At 45.7% G+C, this 19901-nt stretch overlaps 1 protein-coding gene and 1 long non-coding RNA gene across 2 annotated transcripts in view; one reads left to right on the top strand and one right to left on the bottom strand.

The window, feature by feature from the left end:
- Window positions 1-16074, top strand: part of LOC144682578 (retinal guanylyl cyclase 2-like) — an 84814-nt gene extending 68740 nt beyond the window's left edge. Inside the window, exons 18-19 of the mRNA XM_078545037.1 lie at window positions 2217-2302; window positions 15437-16074. Of these exons, the coding sequence (XP_078401163.1) occupies window positions 2217-2302; window positions 15437-15521 (171 nt within the window). The 3' untranslated portion in view covers window positions 15522-16074. The remainder of the gene's footprint in view (window positions 1-2216; window positions 2303-15436) is intronic.
- Window positions 1-19901, bottom strand: part of LOC144682579 (uncharacterized) — a 101733-nt gene that overhangs the window by 71169 nt on the left and 10663 nt on the right. Inside the window, exon 3 of the long non-coding RNA XR_013577079.1 lies at window positions 1944-2021. This is a non-coding gene — a long non-coding RNA (uncharacterized LOC144682579). The remainder of the gene's footprint in view (window positions 1-1943; window positions 2022-19901) is intronic.

Raw genomic sequence — 19901 nt, 5'->3', positions numbered from 1 at the left:
TTCCGCTACCTACACCCACCGTCAGTCTGAAGTACTATGACACCAGGTATAGCCCATGCTACACAAAATAAAGAGCCCCCTCTTTTGCTCCACTGGTAAACCTTAATCTCAGATTACGACCCCACTACACCAATATGACATTTCCATTCCTCCTACAATTCATTCCTTGAATCCTCAGTGTCTGAGGTTGTAGGGGCGCAGGACCTTTCCAGCAGAGCCTGCACCTAGCAAACCGTTCTGGATCATCGCAAACGTCAGCCTGGAATGGATTTAAACCCAAGCCCAAGCCTAAAACAGAAACTGGGCTACAATAGTGCGTCATGGCCATGTTCTCCTTGAGTTCTCTGCCTAAAGGCAGGTCCGACCCACAGTGCCATGCCTCCGCCACAGACAGGGCAACGAGGCAGCTCCCGAATCCTCCCCCAGCCAGAACAGGGAAATCTAACCCCATGCTGCTGCTGGCACCAATCTGATGCACACCAGCCACCTGGCCAATTGCAACCCCCCACCCCATACAGTATAAAGTTGTTGCTTTGCCTGATTGTCGTGATGAGTGCAAGATGAAAGGCTTTGACAAAATGTCTCCTTTTGGCAATATATAATAAAAAAAATTTTAAATTGAAGGTAATCAGCATCAAATTGGGTAGAATTAACCTATTTGGGTCAAGCAACATGACAGGCATGATGTAAAATGGGCTAGCATCATCGGAGGGCAGCAGGCAGCTTCTCATTGTTGTATGTTTGATTTCCTAATATTTGCTTCTTTTAGTGACTGTCTGATTTTTCTTTCAACCACAAATTCACAAGTGGCAATTGCAGAGAAACAAGGGTATAAAACTCCTAATAAACTTTCAAACATATAAGTTTTCACTTAACTAGCACAATTGTCAAACAGTTCTTTAACCATTGAAGTCACAGCACAAGAGGAGGCTATTTGGCCCGTCACATCTGTGCAGATGCTAGCTCACTAACTGCAGTATTTTTTTCTCTATTGTGAGTTTTTTGTGTTCTGAGAATAAATTACAGATTGTTAGCAAAACACATTCAGAGGTCACACTTAGTTAGCACAACACGTTAAACTGAGTTAGCAAAACACGTTCACAGATTGTCCCAGTGCTTGAACCTATATGGGATGAGAACAAGAACCACAGAATGATGAAAAGTCAGCCACCTGAAACGTTAACTCTGTTCCTCTCTCCACAGATGCTGCCTGACCGGCTGAGTATTTCCAGCATTTTCTGTTTTAATATTTCAGAATGATATGTGTTTGCAGCCCATTATATCTATACCAGCTCCTTGCTGGAACATCCTGAAACCAACCCTCTCCCTGTATCTACGTCTGATTCAAACATTTACCCATTTTCTCCTAAACGGTGCAATGCTCTCCATCTGAACTACTACGATGCATTTCACATTTCAACAATCTTCCTAAACTCTGTAACAAAGGCCAAATACTGTGGAGATTGGAAATCTGAAGGGAAAACAGAAAATGCTGTGGAGGGAAAGAGAAGCGGAGTTCATGTTTTGGGTCAATGACCTAAACTCTATCCTTGTTCTCATTGACCAGAGGAAACAGTCCTTCCCTGTTCACGCCACCATTTATAATTTAAAAACAGCTCTATTCAATCTTCTCTTAGCCTTCATTGCTCCCGTGAAAATAATCCCAGTGTCTCAAATCTCGACTATAGTTTTTTCATCGCTGATGAAAACTTGAAGCAATGGCCTACTGTGATCTCTACTCTGAGCAGCTCTGCAAACTCCTCCAGCATCTCTGTCCTCCCAGATCTCTATGTCCCTCCAACTCCGGCCTCTTCTGTAATTTCCCACTCCCTTTGTCCCACCATTGGTGGTTGAGCCTGCGACCACCTTGTCCCTTAGCTCTGGAATTCTCTCGCCCCGATTCTCTCTCTCTCTCCTCCTTTACAAGGCTTCTTAAAACTTACCTCTTTGACCAAGCATTTAATCACCTCTCCCGGTGTCTCATTCTTTGGCTCAGTGCCAATTTCTGGCTGGCTACATTCCTGTGAAGCACCTTAGCGTGTTTTTCTATGTTAAAGGTATTATTTAAATGCAAGTCTTGTTGTAGCAGTGCTATTATATGAAATGCCCATTACTGATACTTGTTCATCTGTTTATTCATGCCGATTTTTGTACATCTATTCTTGTGCTGATTAAGAGCCAGAGGAAAATATGGACCCTTGTTCTTCATATTTCAGGGTAAAGGCATAGAAGAAACCTATTGGCTTGTAGGAAAAGATAACTTTGCTGCACCTTTACCTGAACCTCCGGCAATCAAACCAGGGTAAGGACATCTCATCAATGGGTTTAGAGATAACTATCAGTGAGGAAGGCCAATGTGAAAAGTGGAATGGCATATAGTTCCAGAATGAACCTGGCTGATTGTTGGTTACCAGAGTGTTTTTGACTAAGGGTCCAAGACATCTTTCAAACTTAAGTCCTTCTCTCACCCATACAAAGGCTCTGAATCCAGTTGCCTATCTCAATGGCAGTCTATGGTTTTTGATTTTGTTGATTTTTGTTAAAGCCAGATGCCCCGGAATTCATTGGAGACAGCTTGCATCCATACCTTATGCCCTCCTGTTGAAAACAAAGGGAACAACGATTGCGAATGTGTGCATCGATTGCGAATGTGTGCATTGATTGCGAATGTGTGCATCACTCCCCTCCTGAGCCTTTGGAGGGTGAAGGAGGAGAGAGAATCTTTCATCCTGTTAGAATGTGAGGGACATAATAGTTAATGAGCTGGAAAAGAAATTCTGTCGTGTTGACTGCTGGTTTGTTTGGGCTACTGTCGACAGGTAAAAAGAATCTGAGAAACAGTTAGATACATTTCTGAAAGGTTATGGGTGAAGACATGTGAGGTGGTTAATCTCTGAAAAGGGGTCTGTACCTCAAAACAGTCTTACGTGTCATGAATGAACAGGCAGTGACTGAGCAAGCAAGGGAGCATAATGGAGCGATTGTAATGTCACCATCCTGTCATTATCAGCAGCAGCCCCTTGGGGCAAGGAGGCTGCTTGCCACAGAGTACAGCCTGTGACAAGATCTTGCACATGGAGTCGTTTAACATGGGGATGCTGTTGGACCTGCAGCTATCACACGGTTCTGGCTGACCAAGAGACTCTCCCGCTCTTACCACCTACCATAGGCCACATTACCAGCACATCTTCTGTGGTTGTAAGCTGGCCTATCTTCTCAAAGTGGGACTCAAACCCAGAGCTTCTGGCTCAGAGGCAGGGACGCTATCCATTGCACCACAAAATCTCCCATCCTGTCATAAAACTGGCAGGTCTCGAATTCCATTCGTTGAGTGAAATGGCAGGCTGCGTGCATCAGGTTGGCTGGTGGTGGGTTTGGAAGGGATAGGTGGGTTTGGAGTGTTAATGCAGGTCAAACAGAGGACTAATAAATCAAAGCAAGACCATTGGGGGAGATGAAAAGCCCTAAAGAACAATTCAGACAGAAGTTAGAAATCTTTTATTTTTGGGGGGCGCTGGGTGGTTGGGGTTGGGGGGTGGGGTGCGGCAGGGGTGCCTTCGGTCATTGTGGATACCGCTTAAAGAAGACACTGAAGGAAGAGCTGCTTTCATTGAGAGTACTTAACACCTTGATGTTGTAGGCGGTGTAGTGTCCCTTAGAGTTACGGCCATTGATATTTCCGATGCCAAGTTAATGATGGCACTATGCCCTATAAAGGAGGAAATGCAAAGTAGCAGATAGGTGGTCAAATCTACAGCACAAATCAAAGACACTTAATCACAATGCAAAAAATAACTCCATGTATGACAGATTCAACCTTTAACTTTACAATATATAACATACACCGGACTAATGGGGTGACCTTGTGATCCCACACTTCTAGCAGGGAGGCCACACTTGTGCACTGTTCATGCTGAAGTTAAGGCTTCAACAATGCGGCCCTGATTCTCTGGCCTGAGGTCCTGGAGGTGTAGTTAGCTGCTGGAAGTGTGGGATCACAGAATAAACTAATGTGTTTCGCACCCCATGCTGTAGGGGCTTTGAGTTTCAAACCCAGTGGGAGGGAGTGTGTCCACCTTGTGGGAAGGTAAACTGGACAGTGTGCGCGATGGGCAACTGACCAGCCACTCTCAGCTGCTCGGCGGTAGCACGCTTACCTCAAAGTCTTGCGGGTTCAAGTCTCATTCCAAAGTATTGAGCACATAACCCAGGCTGACACTCCCAGTGCATTACTGAGGGAGTGCTGCACTGCTGAAGGTGTTAGCTTTTGGATGGGACGATAACCCAAGGCACTGTTTGTCCTTTCAGCTGGGCGTAAAAGATCCACGACACTATTCTGAAGAAGAACAGAGGCGTCACCCTCAGAGGTGCACTGGCCAATATTTATCTCTCAACCAAGATCAATTAAAAAAAAAGATTATCTGGTCTTTTATCTCATTGCTGTTTGTGGGAGCTTGCTGCCTGCAAATTGAATGTTACATCCTCTACATTACAACAGTGATTACATTTTAAAATATTTATTGGCGGTAAAGTTCTTTAGGATATCTTGAGGCACTATACAAACACAAGTACTTTCTTCATCCTTTCGTTCAAAGTTGACATTGTGTGTTGCTGTTCTCTAGCTTTATAGATCTAGATTATTGACAGTTTTGTAGCTTAGTGGTTCCACGTTACTGGTACTTTGGCCAGGAAGGGTGTTATAGCCAAACCCGATCCTGTCCTCACCTCACATCCACGCATATATTTTGCAGCTATGCTGTGCACATGCACATCCCAATGATCTGGATGACCTTGATCATGGCCAGGAAATCCAGTTATAACAACCCACCTCTTGCCATAGATATGACAAGTTAGCTCCGCAGAGATTAAAAAATGAACCTGGGCACTTGTATGATTTTGTGTCTCTTTTCACACCCATCAACACAAGCAGACACCAGCTTAATTTTTAAAAAATACTTTATTTTCTATAACACCTTTTATGACCACAGAACATCCCAAAATGCTTTCCAGTCAATGAAGTCACTGTGGTAATGTAGGAAACACAGCAGCCAATATGTGCACAGGAAGCTCCCACAAACAGCAATGTGACCAGGACCAGGTTTTCTTTTCTTTTTTGGTGATGTTAGATGTGGGACAAATATTGTTCAGGACACCGGGAGAACTGTTCTTCCAAATAGTGTCAATATCTCATCCAAAAGATGGATTTTCAAAGATGGATGCCTTTAAAATTCCATTCCCATTGACAGTGCCTCGGACAGTGCCGCACTCTCTCAGCACGGCACTGGAGTGCCAACCTTGATTACATGCTCAAACCCTGCGTTGGGGTTTAAAACCGATAACTCTCAGCTTCAGAAGTTGAGAGGGCTCGGCAAAGTTGAGACGTTGGCAAAGCAGGGAAAGGAGGTTTGGCCACAAAGATTATTATGACAGCCGCATTCACTGCTCTGCTAAACTCACACATCCAATGGGATTCCCATGAGTGGAACCAACTGTACAAGAGTCATGCAGCTGTCTAAATATCTTCCACAGAATTAATGGGCACGGTTTGCAACTGGATGAAATTGGAGAGGACAGAAGGTTAAAAGCAGAGCAACTCCTTGCAGTGAAGTAGTAACTAAGGTAGCTGGTACATGTGAAAATGTGCAACGTGTATATAGGATTGTTTGGTTGGTTTGTGTCATTTTTTTTTTTCTTTCCCTCTGGGTTGTGATATTTTAAGCTGTGATGGTGTTGGTGGCTTCCTCAGTTACTTCAGTATCATTTCTCTTTGCTTCATGTGAAATGGGTGCTTTGTATTAACGTGTAACATGCAAGAGTGGGCCTTCTGCCAAAAGGACTGTATTGTCTTGTAAAAACAATTATCTCCATGAAAATTCCACAGTGACCCCGAGATCAGGCACCCAGATTGATCACGAAATTTCTGTGTGGCACCTCAAACATTCTGAAGCTTACAGCAGATTCCACCTCTGCAGTCATGCTGAGATCCACCTCCCCAAATCCTGTTGAGTTTTTAACTTACAAGACTTCATGGGATGATACAGCCCTGATGGCATGCCCTGAGCATGAAAGGGAATAGTACTTTTGAGTTATAATACTAACAAACTCTCTCAGGTGTCTACTCTTTTGTTCAATTCACTCATGGCATGTGGGCATTGCTGGCTAAGCCACCATTTATTTCGCATCCCTAATTGTCCTTGAGAAGGTGGTGGTGAGCCGCCTTCTTGAACCGCTGCAGTCCATGTGTTATAGGTACACCCACAGTGCTGTTAGGATGTGAGTTCCAGGATTTTGACCCAGTGACAGTGAAGGAACGCCGATATATTTCCAAGTCAGGATAGTGAGTGACTTGGAGGGGAACTTCCAGGTGGTGGTGTTCCCATCTATCTGCTGCCTTTGTCCTTCTAGATGGCAGTGGTTGTGGGTTTGGAAGGTGCTGTCTAAGGGGGCTTGGTGAGTTGCTGCAGTGCATTTTGTAGATGGTACACACTGCTGCTACTGTGCGTCGGTGGTGGAGGGATTGAATGTTTGTGGATGGGGTGCCAATCAAGTGGGGCTGCTTTGCCCTGGATGGTGTCAAGCTTCTTCAGTGTTGTTGGAGCTGGACTCATCCAAGCAAGTGTCCAAAGGAAGGAAGAGCTCACCCATGCAGGACTTTTATTCTGCTTATAAATGAGTTCTCGCAGCGATGAGCTGAAAAGGTTTGGCTCACGGTATAATAAAATACATCAAGGAAATTGTCAATGAATAGGGCTCCATATCTGTATCACTTCAGATTATGAGAGGTCTGACATACATTGCTTGCAATCTTCAGGATATTGCAATAATCAGGGCAGTCATACAAATTGTATATAATAGTGGTTCAGTCATAGCAGTAAGGTCACTGACTCCTCCCTGTTGGTGCCTCTGTGAACAGTGACCATTTCAAGCTCAGAATTGCCTCATTCAGTATAGATCAATGCTGAAATTCCTTCTTGCAATGCATTTGTCACTCTATGACTTGCCTGTGAGGAACCTCCAAACTAAAGAGGTAATTATTGTGTATTGTCCTTTGCCTAGTGGTATGTGCTGAAAGGTGCTTGGAGGAGTGTTGGTCCATGTTCGGGGGACATCCCACAATCATGGGATGACGTCATAAAAAGCGTCTGCAGGCAGATCATCTCAGCCATATGAATAATGATTTTATTAGGTCCCAAGTTGCCTCTAAAATGCTCCAGGACAGCCCCAAGTGGTGAAAGGTGCTGCATTGCCTTTGTAACTGAGAAGTTGGCAAGATTGAACTCAGATGTTGACTTTGTGGGGAATTGGAGATGAAGGCCTGTGTTCCATCACTTCATGGGGCAGCATGTTACCATGGAGTGCTGCTACAGTAAGATATTGAGCTGTACTTGGAAATTCCACACAATCACCTTCTGTACTCCCTTTTTAATTCATTCATGAGAAGTGGGTGGCGCTGGCAATGACAGCATTTATTGCTGTCAGCAACTAAGTGGCCTGTTAGGCCATTTCAGGGGGCCTTGTGGGTCAGGTATCATATATATAGACCAGGCCAGACCAGGTAATGATGGCAGATTTCCTTCACTAAGGACATTAATGAATCAGATGTCTTTTTCTGATATTTTCATGGTCACCATTATCAGTACTAGCTTTGTTTCATTCCAGAATTATTAATTAATTTTGCTGTGATGTGAACTCATGTATCTGGATTGCAAGTCCTCTGACGTACTCACTCTGCTACTGAGCTTTATCTAAAGGAATGTGTATCAGGAATTCAGGTGCAGATGATAGTGTGCCCAATACACAACACAAACAATATGGTATTCATTGAAATTAATGGATGGTAAATTATTTGGGCCATGATTCAGAGGCACTGTCCTCTGCTCCTGAAATCCTAATAATAGCTGTTGTGCAGGTATGTACACTTATCCTTATTATCTGTTAGTAGTGTAGTGATTTATGATGCTATCATAGAGTAATTGAATGATACAGCAGGGCTAGAGGCCATTTGGCCCATTGGGCCTGTGCATGTTGCATGTTGCTCACCAGAAGTGGGAAGGTTGGTACCCAAAGGATAAAACCATGCCAGCTCTGATCCACTCATCAGGAACTAACACTTCAGAGAGAGCGAATGTTTCTGCCTTACTTAAAGAAAATATCTTTCATTTTTTCCTAATGTTCGTTCTAAAGGTATTAAGGTACAAGGCCTGAGATACCAGCTGCTTCTCTCACACTTTTCTGAAGTGACATTTTCAGTCTAGAATGTTAAGTTGGATTAATTTGGTTAAATGGTGGCATAATGGTAATGTCACTGGCCTAATAACCCTGGCTAATGCTCTGGGGAACTGGGTTCAAATCCCACCATAGCAACTGGTGGAATCTCAATTCAATTAATAATTCTGAAATTAAAATATTGCCTCTCAGTAATGGTGACCATGAAACTACCATTAAAAGAAAAGCCTCCTGGTTCACTAATGGTCCTTTAGGGGAGGAAATCTGCTATTCTTACATGTGATTCCAGTACCTGAGCAATGTGATTGACTCATAACTGTCCTGTGTGGTTTAGTAAGGCACTCAGTTCAATGGCAATTTGGGATGGGGAACAAATGCTGGCCTGGCCAGTGATGTCCACATCCCATGAAACAACATGGTGTTCACTGAAATTAGAAAAGTCCAATCTGAAGATGAGCCCTTTCCAACAAGGATCTTTGAACAGTCATCAGGAACCCTAGATAATGTTTTTTCTACATTCCCTGAAATCACCATCACCATCCCTGGCTATGTCCTGTCCCACCGGCAGGACAGACCCACCAGAGGTGGTGGCACAGAGGTATACAGTCGGGAGGGAGTTTCCCTGGGAGTCCTCAACATTGACTCTGGACCCCATGGAGTCTCATGGCATCAGGTCAAACATGAGAAAGAAAACCTCTTGCCAGTTATCATCTTCGGCCATCTCTCAGCCGATGAATCAGTGCTCAAGATGAATGAGTGCTCCTCCATGTTGAAAACCATTTGGAGGGAGCACTGAGGGTGGCAAGGGCACAGAATGTACTCTGGGGGGTGGGGGGGAGACTTCAATGTTCATCACGAAGAGAGGCTCGGTAGCACCACTACAGACGGAGCTGGCTATAGCTGCTAGACTGGGTCTGCGGCAGGTAGTGAGGGAACCAACAGGAGAAAAAAACCTACCTGACCTCGTCCTCACCCACCCATGTGTTGCGGATGCATCTGTCCATGACAGTGTCGGTAGGAGTGACCACTGCACAGTCTTTGTGGAGACAAAGTCCCACCTTCACATTGAGGATACCCTCCATCGTGTTGTGTGGCACTACCATCATGTTAGATGGGATAGATTTCAAACAGATCTAGCAACTCAAAATTGGGCATCCATGAGACGCTGTGGGTCATCAGCAGCAGCAGAATTGTATTCAACCACAATCTGTAACCTCAAACTAGAATATTCCCGCACTCTACCATTACCATCAAGCCTGGGGATGAACCTTGTTTCGATGAAGGGTGCAGGAGGGAAGCCAGGAGCAGCACCAGGCATACCTAAAAATGAGGTGTCAACCTGCTGAAGCTACAACACAGGACTACTTGCATGCCAAACAGCATGAGCAGCAAGTGATAGACAGGGCTAAGCGATCCCACAAATAACAGATCAGATCTAAGCTCTGCAGTTCTGCCACATCCAGTCGTGAATGGTGGTGGACAATTAAACAACTCACTGGAGGAGGAGGCTCCATAAAGATCCCCATCCTCGAAGATGGGGGAGCTTGGCATATCAGTGCAAAAGACAAGGCTGAAGCGTTTGCAGCAATTTTCAGTCAGAAATGCTGGGTGGGTGATCCAGCTCGGCCCCCTCCAGGGGTCCCCAGCATGACACCTGGCAGTCTTCAACCAATTCGATCACTCCACATCATTGTGAAACGACTCAAGGCAATGGAACCTGGAAAGGCTGTGGGCCTTGACAACATTCCAGCAATAGTACTGAAGACTTGTGCCTGGCCCATAGCCAAGCTGTTCCAGTACGGCCGCAACACTGGCATCTACCCGGCAATGTGGAAAATTGCTCAGGTAGGTCCTGGCCACATAATGCAGGACAAATCCAACCTGGCCAATTACTGCCGCATCAGTTTACTCTCGATCATCAGTAAAGTGATGGAAAGTGTCGTCGACAGTGCTGTCAAGCGGCACTTGCTCAGCAATAACCTGCTCACTGACACTCAGTTTGGGCTCTGCCAGGGCCACTCAGCGACTGACCTCATTACAGTCTTGGTACAAACATGGACAAAAGAGCTGAGCTCCCGAGGTGAGGTGAGAGTGACTGTCCTTGACATTAAGACCGCATTTGACCGAGTGTGGCTTCAAGGAGCCCTAGCAAAACTGGAGTCAATGGGAATCAGGGGTAAACTCTCCGCTGGTTGGAGTCATACCTACCACAAAAGAAGATGGTTGTGGTTACTGGAGGTCAATCACCTCAGTTCCAGGACATCACTGCAGGAGTTCCTCAGGTAGTGTCCTCGGCCTAACCATCTTCAGCTGCTTCATCAATGACCTTCCTTCCATCATAAGGTCAGAAGTGGGGATGTTCGCTGATGATTGCACAATGTTCAGCACCATTCGCGATGCCTCAGATACTGAAGCAGTCCCTGTCCAAATGCAACATGACCTCGACAGTATCCAGGCTTGGGCTGTTAGGTGGCAAGTTACATTCATGCCTCACAAGTGCCAGGCAATGAACGTCTCTAACAAGAGAGAATCTAACCATGCCCTTGATGTTCAATGGCATTACCATCACTGAATCTCCCACAATCAACATCCTGGGATTTATCATTGACCAGAAACTGAACTGGACCAGTCATATAAATACTGTGGCCACAAGAGCAGGTCAGAGGCTGGGAATTCAGCAGTGAGTAACTCACCTCCTGACTCCAAAGCCTGTTAATAATCTACAAGGCACAAGTCAGGAGTGTGATAGAATACTCTCCACTTGCCTGGATGAGTGCAGCTCCAATAACACTCAGGAAGTTTGACACCATCCAGGACAATGCAGCCATCTTGATTGACATCCCATCCATCACATTAAACATTCACTCCCTACACCACTGATGCACAGTAGTAGCAGTGTGTACCATCTGCAAGATGCTCTGCAGGAACTCACCAAGGTTCCTTCAATAGCACCTTCCAAACATGCAACCTCTACCACCTAGAAGGACAAGGGAAGCAGACACATGGGCATACCACCACCTGCAAGTTCCCCTCCAAGCCACTCATCAACCTGACTTGGAACCATATCACCATTCTTTCACTGTCACTATGTCAAAATCCTGGAACTCCCTTCCTAACAGCACTGTGGGTGTACCTACACCACATGGGCTGTGGACGTTTAAGAATGCAGCTCACCACCATCTTCTCAAGAGCAATTAGCAATGGGCAATAAATGCTGGCCTAGCCAATGATGCCCACATCCCATGAAAGAATAAATAAAAAAGACTCTTGAATGCATGAATATTGGGGTTATCCAATGGAAATGAAAGCCAGTTATTGATCACTTTCATACTGGTCTTTTCCCGTTACCAATAATTGAATCTTGCACAATGCTTCCAAAAGCATCAACTGGGATGAAACAAACATTTGTGTTTCACCTTTATTGAACGCAACTAAGCAGTGGAAGTAGGTAAAGAAAGAACTTGCATTTTTTATGCTTTATCTTCTCATTCCTCTTAACCTGTCTGCGGCCTGGACACCGTTGACCACAACACCCTCCACTATTTCTCCCTCATTGTCCAGCTAAGTGGCACTGCTCTCTCCTGGTTCCATTTCTATCAATCCAGTTATAGCCAGGGGATCATAACAACAACAATTTACATTTATATAGTGCCTTTAACATTGTAAAATGCCCCAGGGCTCTACCTCCCTTCACTGTCTGTTATTTCTTATGTTGCTTGTCCGACGACCAGTGACCAGTAATAAACGAGCAGAAATTTCCTAGAATAATAGGGTGGTTATAGCACAGAAGAAGGCCATTCGATCCATTGAGCCGGTGCTGGATCTCTGCAAGAGCAGTTTAGCTAGTCCCATTACCCCACCTTTTCCCCCTAGCCCTGTAAGTTTTTTTTTAACTTCAGCTATTTTAATTCCCTTTGAAAGACTACATTGAATCTGCCTCCATCACACTCTCAGTCCAGATCCTTACCACTTACTCCTAAAAAGTTTGTCCTTATGTTGCCTTTGGTTCTTTTTCCAATCACTGTGCCCTCTGGTTCTCGATGCTTCCATCAAGGGGAATAGTTTCTCACTATCGACTCTGTCTAGACCCTTCATGATTTTGAACACCCATCTCCTCTCAACTATCTATCCTCGAAGGAGGACAATCCCAGCATCTCCAATCTATCCAGGTAACTGAAGTCCTTCATCCCTGGAAGCAGTCTCATGAATCTTTGCTGCACCCTTTCTAAAGCCTTCACACTCTTCCGAAAGTGTGATGCCCAGAAATCGGCAGAATACGCCGGTTGAGGTCGAATCAGTGTTTCAAGAGGGTTGATAGCTACCTTGCTTTTGTACTCAAAGCCTTCATTTATAAAGCCCAGGATCCTGCATGTCTTTTTAATTGCTTTCTTAATCTGTACTGCCACCTTCAACAACCTGGCACCCCATCCACCACCTTAAACATTCATTCCCACCACCACCAACACACTGTGGCAGCAGTGTATACCATCTACAAAATGCACTTGCAGCAACTCACTAAGGCTCCTTCAATAGCACCTTCCAAACCCACAAACTCTACCACGTAGAAGCACAAGGGCAGCAGACACATGGGAACACCAGTACATGCAAGTTCCCCTCCAAGCCACCCACCATCCTAACTTGGAAATATATCATCATTCCTTCACTGTTGCTGGGTCAAAATACTCGAATTCCCTCCCTAACAGCATTGTGGGTGCACCTACACCACAGGGACTGCAGCAGTTCAAGAAGGCGAGTCATTAATACCTTCTCAAGGGCAATTAGAGATGGGCAATAAATGTTGGCCTAGCCAGACATCCCATGAATGAACAATATATTTTAAAAAATTGTGCACATGTACACCCAGGTCTCCCTGTTCCTGCACCCCTTTAAAATTTTACCCTTTAGCTTCTACTGCCTCTCTCTGTTCTTCTTACCAAAATAAATCACTTCACACTTTTTCACCTGCCGTGTGTCTGCCCATTCCACCAGCCTGCCTATGTCATCATGAAATCTATCACTATCCTCCTCACAGTTCATAATACATCTAAGATTTGTGTTATCTTCAAATTTTGAAATTGTGCCTAGCATACCCAAGTCTCGATGATTGATACAGATCTCGATAAGCAGTGGTCCTAACACTGACCCCTGGAGAACTCCACTGTATACGCTCCTTTGATCTGATGTTTCTCAGTATTCATCACGACTCGCTGTTTCTTGTCACTCAGTCAATTTCATATCCAGGCTCCTACTGATCCTTTTAGTTCGTGGGGCTGGGTTTTATAGGGCACCGTGATCGCCACCTCCCCGGCTAAAAAGTTTTTAAAAATTCTTTCATGGGGCGTGGGCATCGCTGGCTATTGCCCATCCCTAATTGCCCCTTGAGAAGGTGGTGGTGAGCTGCCTTCTTAAACTGCTGCAGTGCTGTTAGGAAGGGAGTTCCAGGATTTTGACCCAGTGACAGGGAAGGAACAGGGAAATTGGGGGAAGCTCGCCCACAGGAAGAACGCCTGCCCTGCACCAATATAACGCTGGGAGGAGTGTTAATTGCTTTAAGGTGAGGCTTCACCCTCTTTCTGATGGGGAAGTCCTGCCTTGCAATGCTGTTGGCCAATAGCATTGGCTGGAAGATCTGTAATCCCAGCAGCGCCAGCTGGGTGCAGTGGCCACTGCTGGGACTGCAAGCAGTCCCCAATACTGAGGAGCCCAGGTAAAGTACAGAGGGGAACTCAGTGAGGGGGGTGAGTGGGGAGGAGGGTTGGGGCCGGGTGCAAGAGACCAGAGGGAAGGTTAAAGGGGAAGCTAACCTTGGGGGTGTTGCCTCTGAAGGGCCCAGAGGGCCCGTGAAGGAGGTTGCCCCCCCGAACATGCCCAAAATCAGCCCAGCTAAAGCTGCTGGGCTCCCTGCATGGGGTCATGGGTCTCCCCTCATTGCAGGTCAAATACCGATAGCGCCATGGATAAGGCCCTTAAATGGCCATTAATTGGCTATTTAACTGCCTCATTAGGCTCAAGGATGGGCAGGCCTCCCAGCGAGGGAGGCACTGGCACAGTGGTATTGTCACTGGACTAGTATTCCAGAGACCCAGGGTAATACTCTGGGGACCAGGGTTTGAGTCCCACCATGCCAGATGGTGAAACTTGAATTCAATAAAAAGCTAGAATTAAAAGTCTAACGATGACCACGAAACCATTGCTGATTGTCATAAAAACCCATCTGCTTCACTAATGCGCTTTAGGGAAGGAAATCTGCCGTCCTTGTCTGGTCTGGCCTCCATGTGACTCCAGACCCACTGCAATGTGGTTGGCTCTTAACTGCCCCTCTGAACAAGGGCAATTAGGGATGGACAATAAATGCTGGCCTAGCCAATGATGCCCACATCCCATTAATGAATAAGAAAAAAGTTCAGCCTGCCTTTCTAACCCCTCTTCCTTATCAATGCTTAGCTCATCAGAGAGGTCAGTGTGCTATTGGGATAATGAGAATCTCAGTCTGGTGGATTGACAGACATACTCCATAGAGTGATCACCCAATCTGCGCTTGGTCTCCGCAGTGTAGAGGAGGTCACCTCGGGTGAAGCTAATGCAGTATATTAAATTGGAAGCAATACAAGTAAATCACTGTTTCACCTGGAAGGACTGTTTAGGGTCCTGACTGGTAGCAAGGGAGGAGGTGAAAGGGCAGGTATTGTATCTTTTCCGCTTGCACGGGGAGGTGCTGGGGGAAGGAGGGGGGGTGATTACAGAGTGAGCCAGGGTGTCGTCATTTCAGAGTGCTGAAAGGGGAAGGAAGGGTGCTTCATGGTGGCATCACAATGGGGGTTGGAGGAAATGGCGGAAGATGATCCATTGACCACGGAAAAGGTGTGAACACGGGGAGTCCACTCTGAGAGGGTGGAGAAGGGGTGGAGTGAGAGGTGCAGGAGATGGGATGGACACAGTGGGGACCCCATCAACCACTGCAGATGGGAGTCTTCAATTGAGGAAAAGAGCAAGACATATCGAAAGCACCTCGTGTGGAAGGTAGTTTAGTCAGCACAGAGGCGGTAGCTATTTCTTATCCAGAATGCCAACTGTATTTCTCACCCCACGGACACTGTCTGACCTGCTGAGCTTTTCCAGCATTTTCTGTTTTCATTTCAGATTTCCAGCACTCCTGAATATAGTAGGTGCTTTTCCTGATTTAATTTTCTTCTCTTGATCCTTTCCACAGGGAAGACTGGCAGAAGACGACGACAGATGAAATTAAGACGATGTTCAAGAATGCAAACAGCAAGGCTCACAAACACAGGGCATGAGGGAGGAGAGCAAGGTGTTAAAGCGAGAGCAAGACCCAGTGGAATCACCTTCACTGTCAAAGCCAAGGGCTTTTTGAAGAAGCTAAGATGAATCTCTTGGAAGCTCATTGCTTTAATGAGATTAAAGCAGATCTCTTTAATTCTGTTCTACCCAGCACAGCAGAAAGAAAGCCTTCTATTTAAAGGGGAGGGTCACATGTCCTTTAATATTGCTCCATGTCACAGGATGAAGGCAGGTTTGAAGTGGCCTGAGCTGCTAAGCTGGTTAGCGAATATATACCATTCTAGTTCTGTATGGATCTCTCTGTTCCCAAACTTTGTGCTTGCCGAGCTTTAAGTTACTTATTCTGGGAGACTTTCTAATTGCTATAGGTCTGCGGATGGTGACTCTTGCTTTGATACTTTGAAGAGGAGAAGAGCATAAAAAATGACCCACCGTCCAAATCTGTCAAAGGTTCGGCTGTGTATTCTTTCAGCATTGTATGGACATAATGGCACAGAGAAACATTAAGCTGAGCCTACAGTGAAACCAGCTTGTAGAATGTGGCCCGAACAATGGGGAAACTTTCCCTCTGTCCACCCCCCTCCCCTTCCACCACCCCTCCCCACCCAGCTCAACACCTCACCCACCCATTACTGTCCTAAAGAATGACCCTCAGCAGCATTCATGCAAGCTCCTTTTCAACTGTCTGAGCTGGAAATGAACAACTAGACAGTCGCATCGCAGCACCGAGGGTTCTGTCATGGCAACCCTGTCCAAACATACCAGCAAGGCTGGTTCGCCGTTTGGCGCGGCAAGGTGAGGTACACTTCCCTGCTGTGCCAGGAAGGGGTGGACTATAGGCACATCCAAGTCCACGACTCCCCCACGTGCCCCGCTCCCTCCACGTTTAGTGATTTACTCAACCAGGCGGGATGGGGCGGGGGTAGGGAGGGGGGGGGTTGCTGGAGGAGGGAGATGGCAAGGCGCCATGGGCAAGTGGGGGGGGTTTCTTCCCCAATTGGGGGAGGGTGAATTGGAAGAGTGGCTAACTTTAGACCAGTCCTGTTGGTGCTTTCAGATTGGCATTGGCAAAGCAGGCTTGGGGTGCCAGTGAGGGGGAAGGTGGGGGGGGGAGGTGGGAGGAAGGGGGGTGCTATTGTGTAGACTCCTTCCCAATTCAGGAATGATGTTTAGCATGGGATGACCTGCTAAAGGAAGGAGGGAAAGTGGGGAAGAGAGGTTAAAAAGAAAAATATATGTATATATTTTTAGTCAATAAAGTACTACCCATGATGGGGGAGTTTAGTATACCATCTATGAGATTATATTATTTCTTCAAGAAGCATGTGCACATTTGGAGGCCAACCTCACTCTATGGCTGGAATTTTCCACCACCCCACCGACTGCGGCGGGTTCCCCCACGGTGGAGCTGGTGAGCCGCTGAAATCTCCATTCCCATTGGCGGGACCGGAAGATCCTTCCGGCATGAAGGGCCTGGAAAATTCCAGCCTCCTTCTGAAAGTAACGGGTTATTGAACCTGGAACCAAAATCTAGTAGTAATAGACTAGTTGGCACTATTTTTTTGTATAACTTAGACTACTTAGCCACACACGAAACACTCAATGATTAGGACTCAGCTGTGACTTGGTTTGTGGAGCTTCTCGATTCTGAGTCAGAAGGTTGTGGGTTCAAGTTCCGACCCAGAGACCTAAACACAAGGCCAGATTTTCGTCTCCCAAAAAGAAGTCAGCAATGGTTGTGGGGTAAAATTGAAGGCGCTGGAGTGGAAACTTGAATTTCCTCCTCAGAAAGAGCCTCATGCAAACTTCCCACAGCTGGGAAGATGTTTGGGTTGTGAGCCTGCTCACACACACGACCTGTGTTGTCAGGATTGTCATTGACAGGTCTAGGGAAAATTTGTATTTCATGCCCCGCATTATTTGCGTCGGGCTGCGCAGGTTTTGGAAGCTTCTGGAAAACTCGTCAGATAAAAGATTTCAGGAACTTTGGGGAGTTGGAAATATTCTGACAGGTAAATGTTTTGACAACGTCAAATGTCTTATGAGATGCTGTCCTATAAGGTAGATGTGTTTTAATGCAGTGATTGATCATAGTACTCTGTCCTTAAAAGGTAAGTTGACCATTACATTGACCAGAATTAGGTAAGTGTTGAGATGCATTAGAGTACTTTTCCCATTGGAAAACAGTGCTATTATACATTTAAATTTGAAGAAAATAGTACCTAGAAACTATCCTGTCCATGATTGGGCCAAGGCTGTAATAAGGTCAAGAGCTGAGTGGCCCTGGTGAAACCCAAACTGAGCATTAGTAGGCAGGTCATTACTGAGTAAATCTGCTTGATAGCATTGTTGATGATCTCATCAGGACAAATGCAAGAATGCCAAATTTCAAACAATCACAACAATTTATGCTATAAGAAGAAAAGCTGCTGATTAGGAGGCAAGTCAGCTCTGATTGGCCGAGGCATTGCCATGGAGAAAGCAATGGAAAACTACAGGCTTCCCAAGCTCCGGAACAATTCACAAAAGGCACAAGGTTTGAACATATTCTCTTTCCATCTCACCCTATCAATGTTTTGTTCTATTCCTTTCTCCTTCATGTGTTTATCTAGCTTCCACTTAAATGCATCTGTGCTATTTGCCACAACTGCTCCTTGTGCTGAGAGGCCGGTTAGTTCAATCGGCTAGATGGCTAGTGTCTGGTTCAGGATAATGTCAGCAGTGTGGGGCTCAATGCCCCCATTCTGGCTGAGGTAGTCTTGGGTCCTGTCTCCTCACCCTGCCCAATTGTCAAGGATGCTACCTAGAGAAGAGGTCATGTGGTATCAGGTTTCACATTCTAACCACGCTCTGGGTAAACAGGTTTGACAGACCAGAAACAGAGAGTGGGAATAAATGGGTTTTTTTCCGGATGGCAGGCGGTGATTCGTGGTGTACCTCAGTGATCAGAGCTTGGGCCCCAGCTATTCATGATATATATAAATGACTTGGATGAGAGAACCAAATGCAATGTTTACCAGATGACACAAAGCTGGGCGGGGTTCTGAGCTGTGAGGAGGATGCAAGGAGGCTTCAGGGCAATTTAGACAAGTTGTGTGTGTGGGCAAACACATGGCAGATGCAGTATAACGTGGATAAATGTGAAGTTATATGCTTCGTTATGAAAAACAGAAAGGCAGAATATTATTTAAATGGTGATATATTGGGAAATGTGGATGTACAAAGGGACCTGGGTGTCCTTCTACACCAGTCAATGAAAGTAAACAGGCAGGTGCAGCAAGCAATTAGGAAGGCAAATGGTATGTTGACCTTCATTGCAAAGGGATTTGAGTTCAGAAGTAGGGATGTCTTACTGCAGTTATACAGGGCCTTGGTGAGACCACACCTGGAGTATTGCGTGCAGTTTTGGTCTCCCTACCTAAGAAAGGATATACTTGCCATAGAGGGAGTGCAGCGAAGGTTCACTGGGCTGAAACCGGGGATGGCAGGACTGTCGTATGAGGAGAGATTGGTTCGACTGGGCCTGTGTTCACTAGAGTTTGGAAGAATGAGAGGGGATCTGATTGAAAAGTATAAAATTCTCACAGGGCTAGACAGACTGGATGCAGGGAGGATGTTTCCCCTGGTTGGGAGTCTAGAACCAGGGGCCACAGTCTCAGGATACAGGGCAGGCCATTTAGGACTGAGATGATAAATTTTTTCACTCAGAGGGTGGTCAACCTGTTGAATTCTCTACCACAAAAGGCTGTGGAGGTCAGGTCACTGAGTATATTCAAGAAAGAAATTGATAAATATTTGGACATTAGGGGCATCAAGGGGTATGGAGAGAAAGTGGGAATATGGCGTTGAGATAGAGGATCAATCATGATCATATTGAATGGCGGAGAAGGCTTGAAGGGCCGAATGGCCTACTCCTGCTCCTAGTTTCTATGTTTCTCCTGAAATCCTAATTGGTAACTGGTTCTTGCAGATGGTCATTTCTGCCATGTCACTATAGGTGTCATAAGAGATTAAATCTCTGCCTGTTCAGGTTAACTGTAAAGAGCAGACTGTCATCCTGCCATGTCCTGGCCAACACTTGTCCTTCAAGAAACAAATAATAAAACTCATCCATCCCATTTCTTCATATGCAACATCATTGATGCAAAAGTAAGGAGAGATGGTGGGGCAGGGTAATGTCACTGGACTAGTAATCCAGAGGCCCAGGTGAATGATCTGGGGTCACATGTTCAAATCCCACCACGGCAGCTGGTAGAATTTAAATTCAGTTAATAAAAAGCCTCAGGAATGGTGACCGTGAAGTTGTCATCAATTATTAAAAACCCATCTGGTTCACTAATATCCCTTCGGGAAATGAAATCTTCTGGCCTACATGT

This window comes from Cetorhinus maximus, chromosome 7, assembly GCF_964194155.1.
Source record: "Cetorhinus maximus chromosome 7, sCetMax3.hap1.1, whole genome shotgun sequence".
NCBI lineage: Eukaryota > Metazoa > Chordata > Chondrichthyes > Lamniformes > Cetorhinidae > Cetorhinus > Cetorhinus maximus.
The sequence above is the reverse complement of the archived record's forward strand: the minus strand, read 5'-3'. Positions and strand labels throughout refer to the sequence as shown.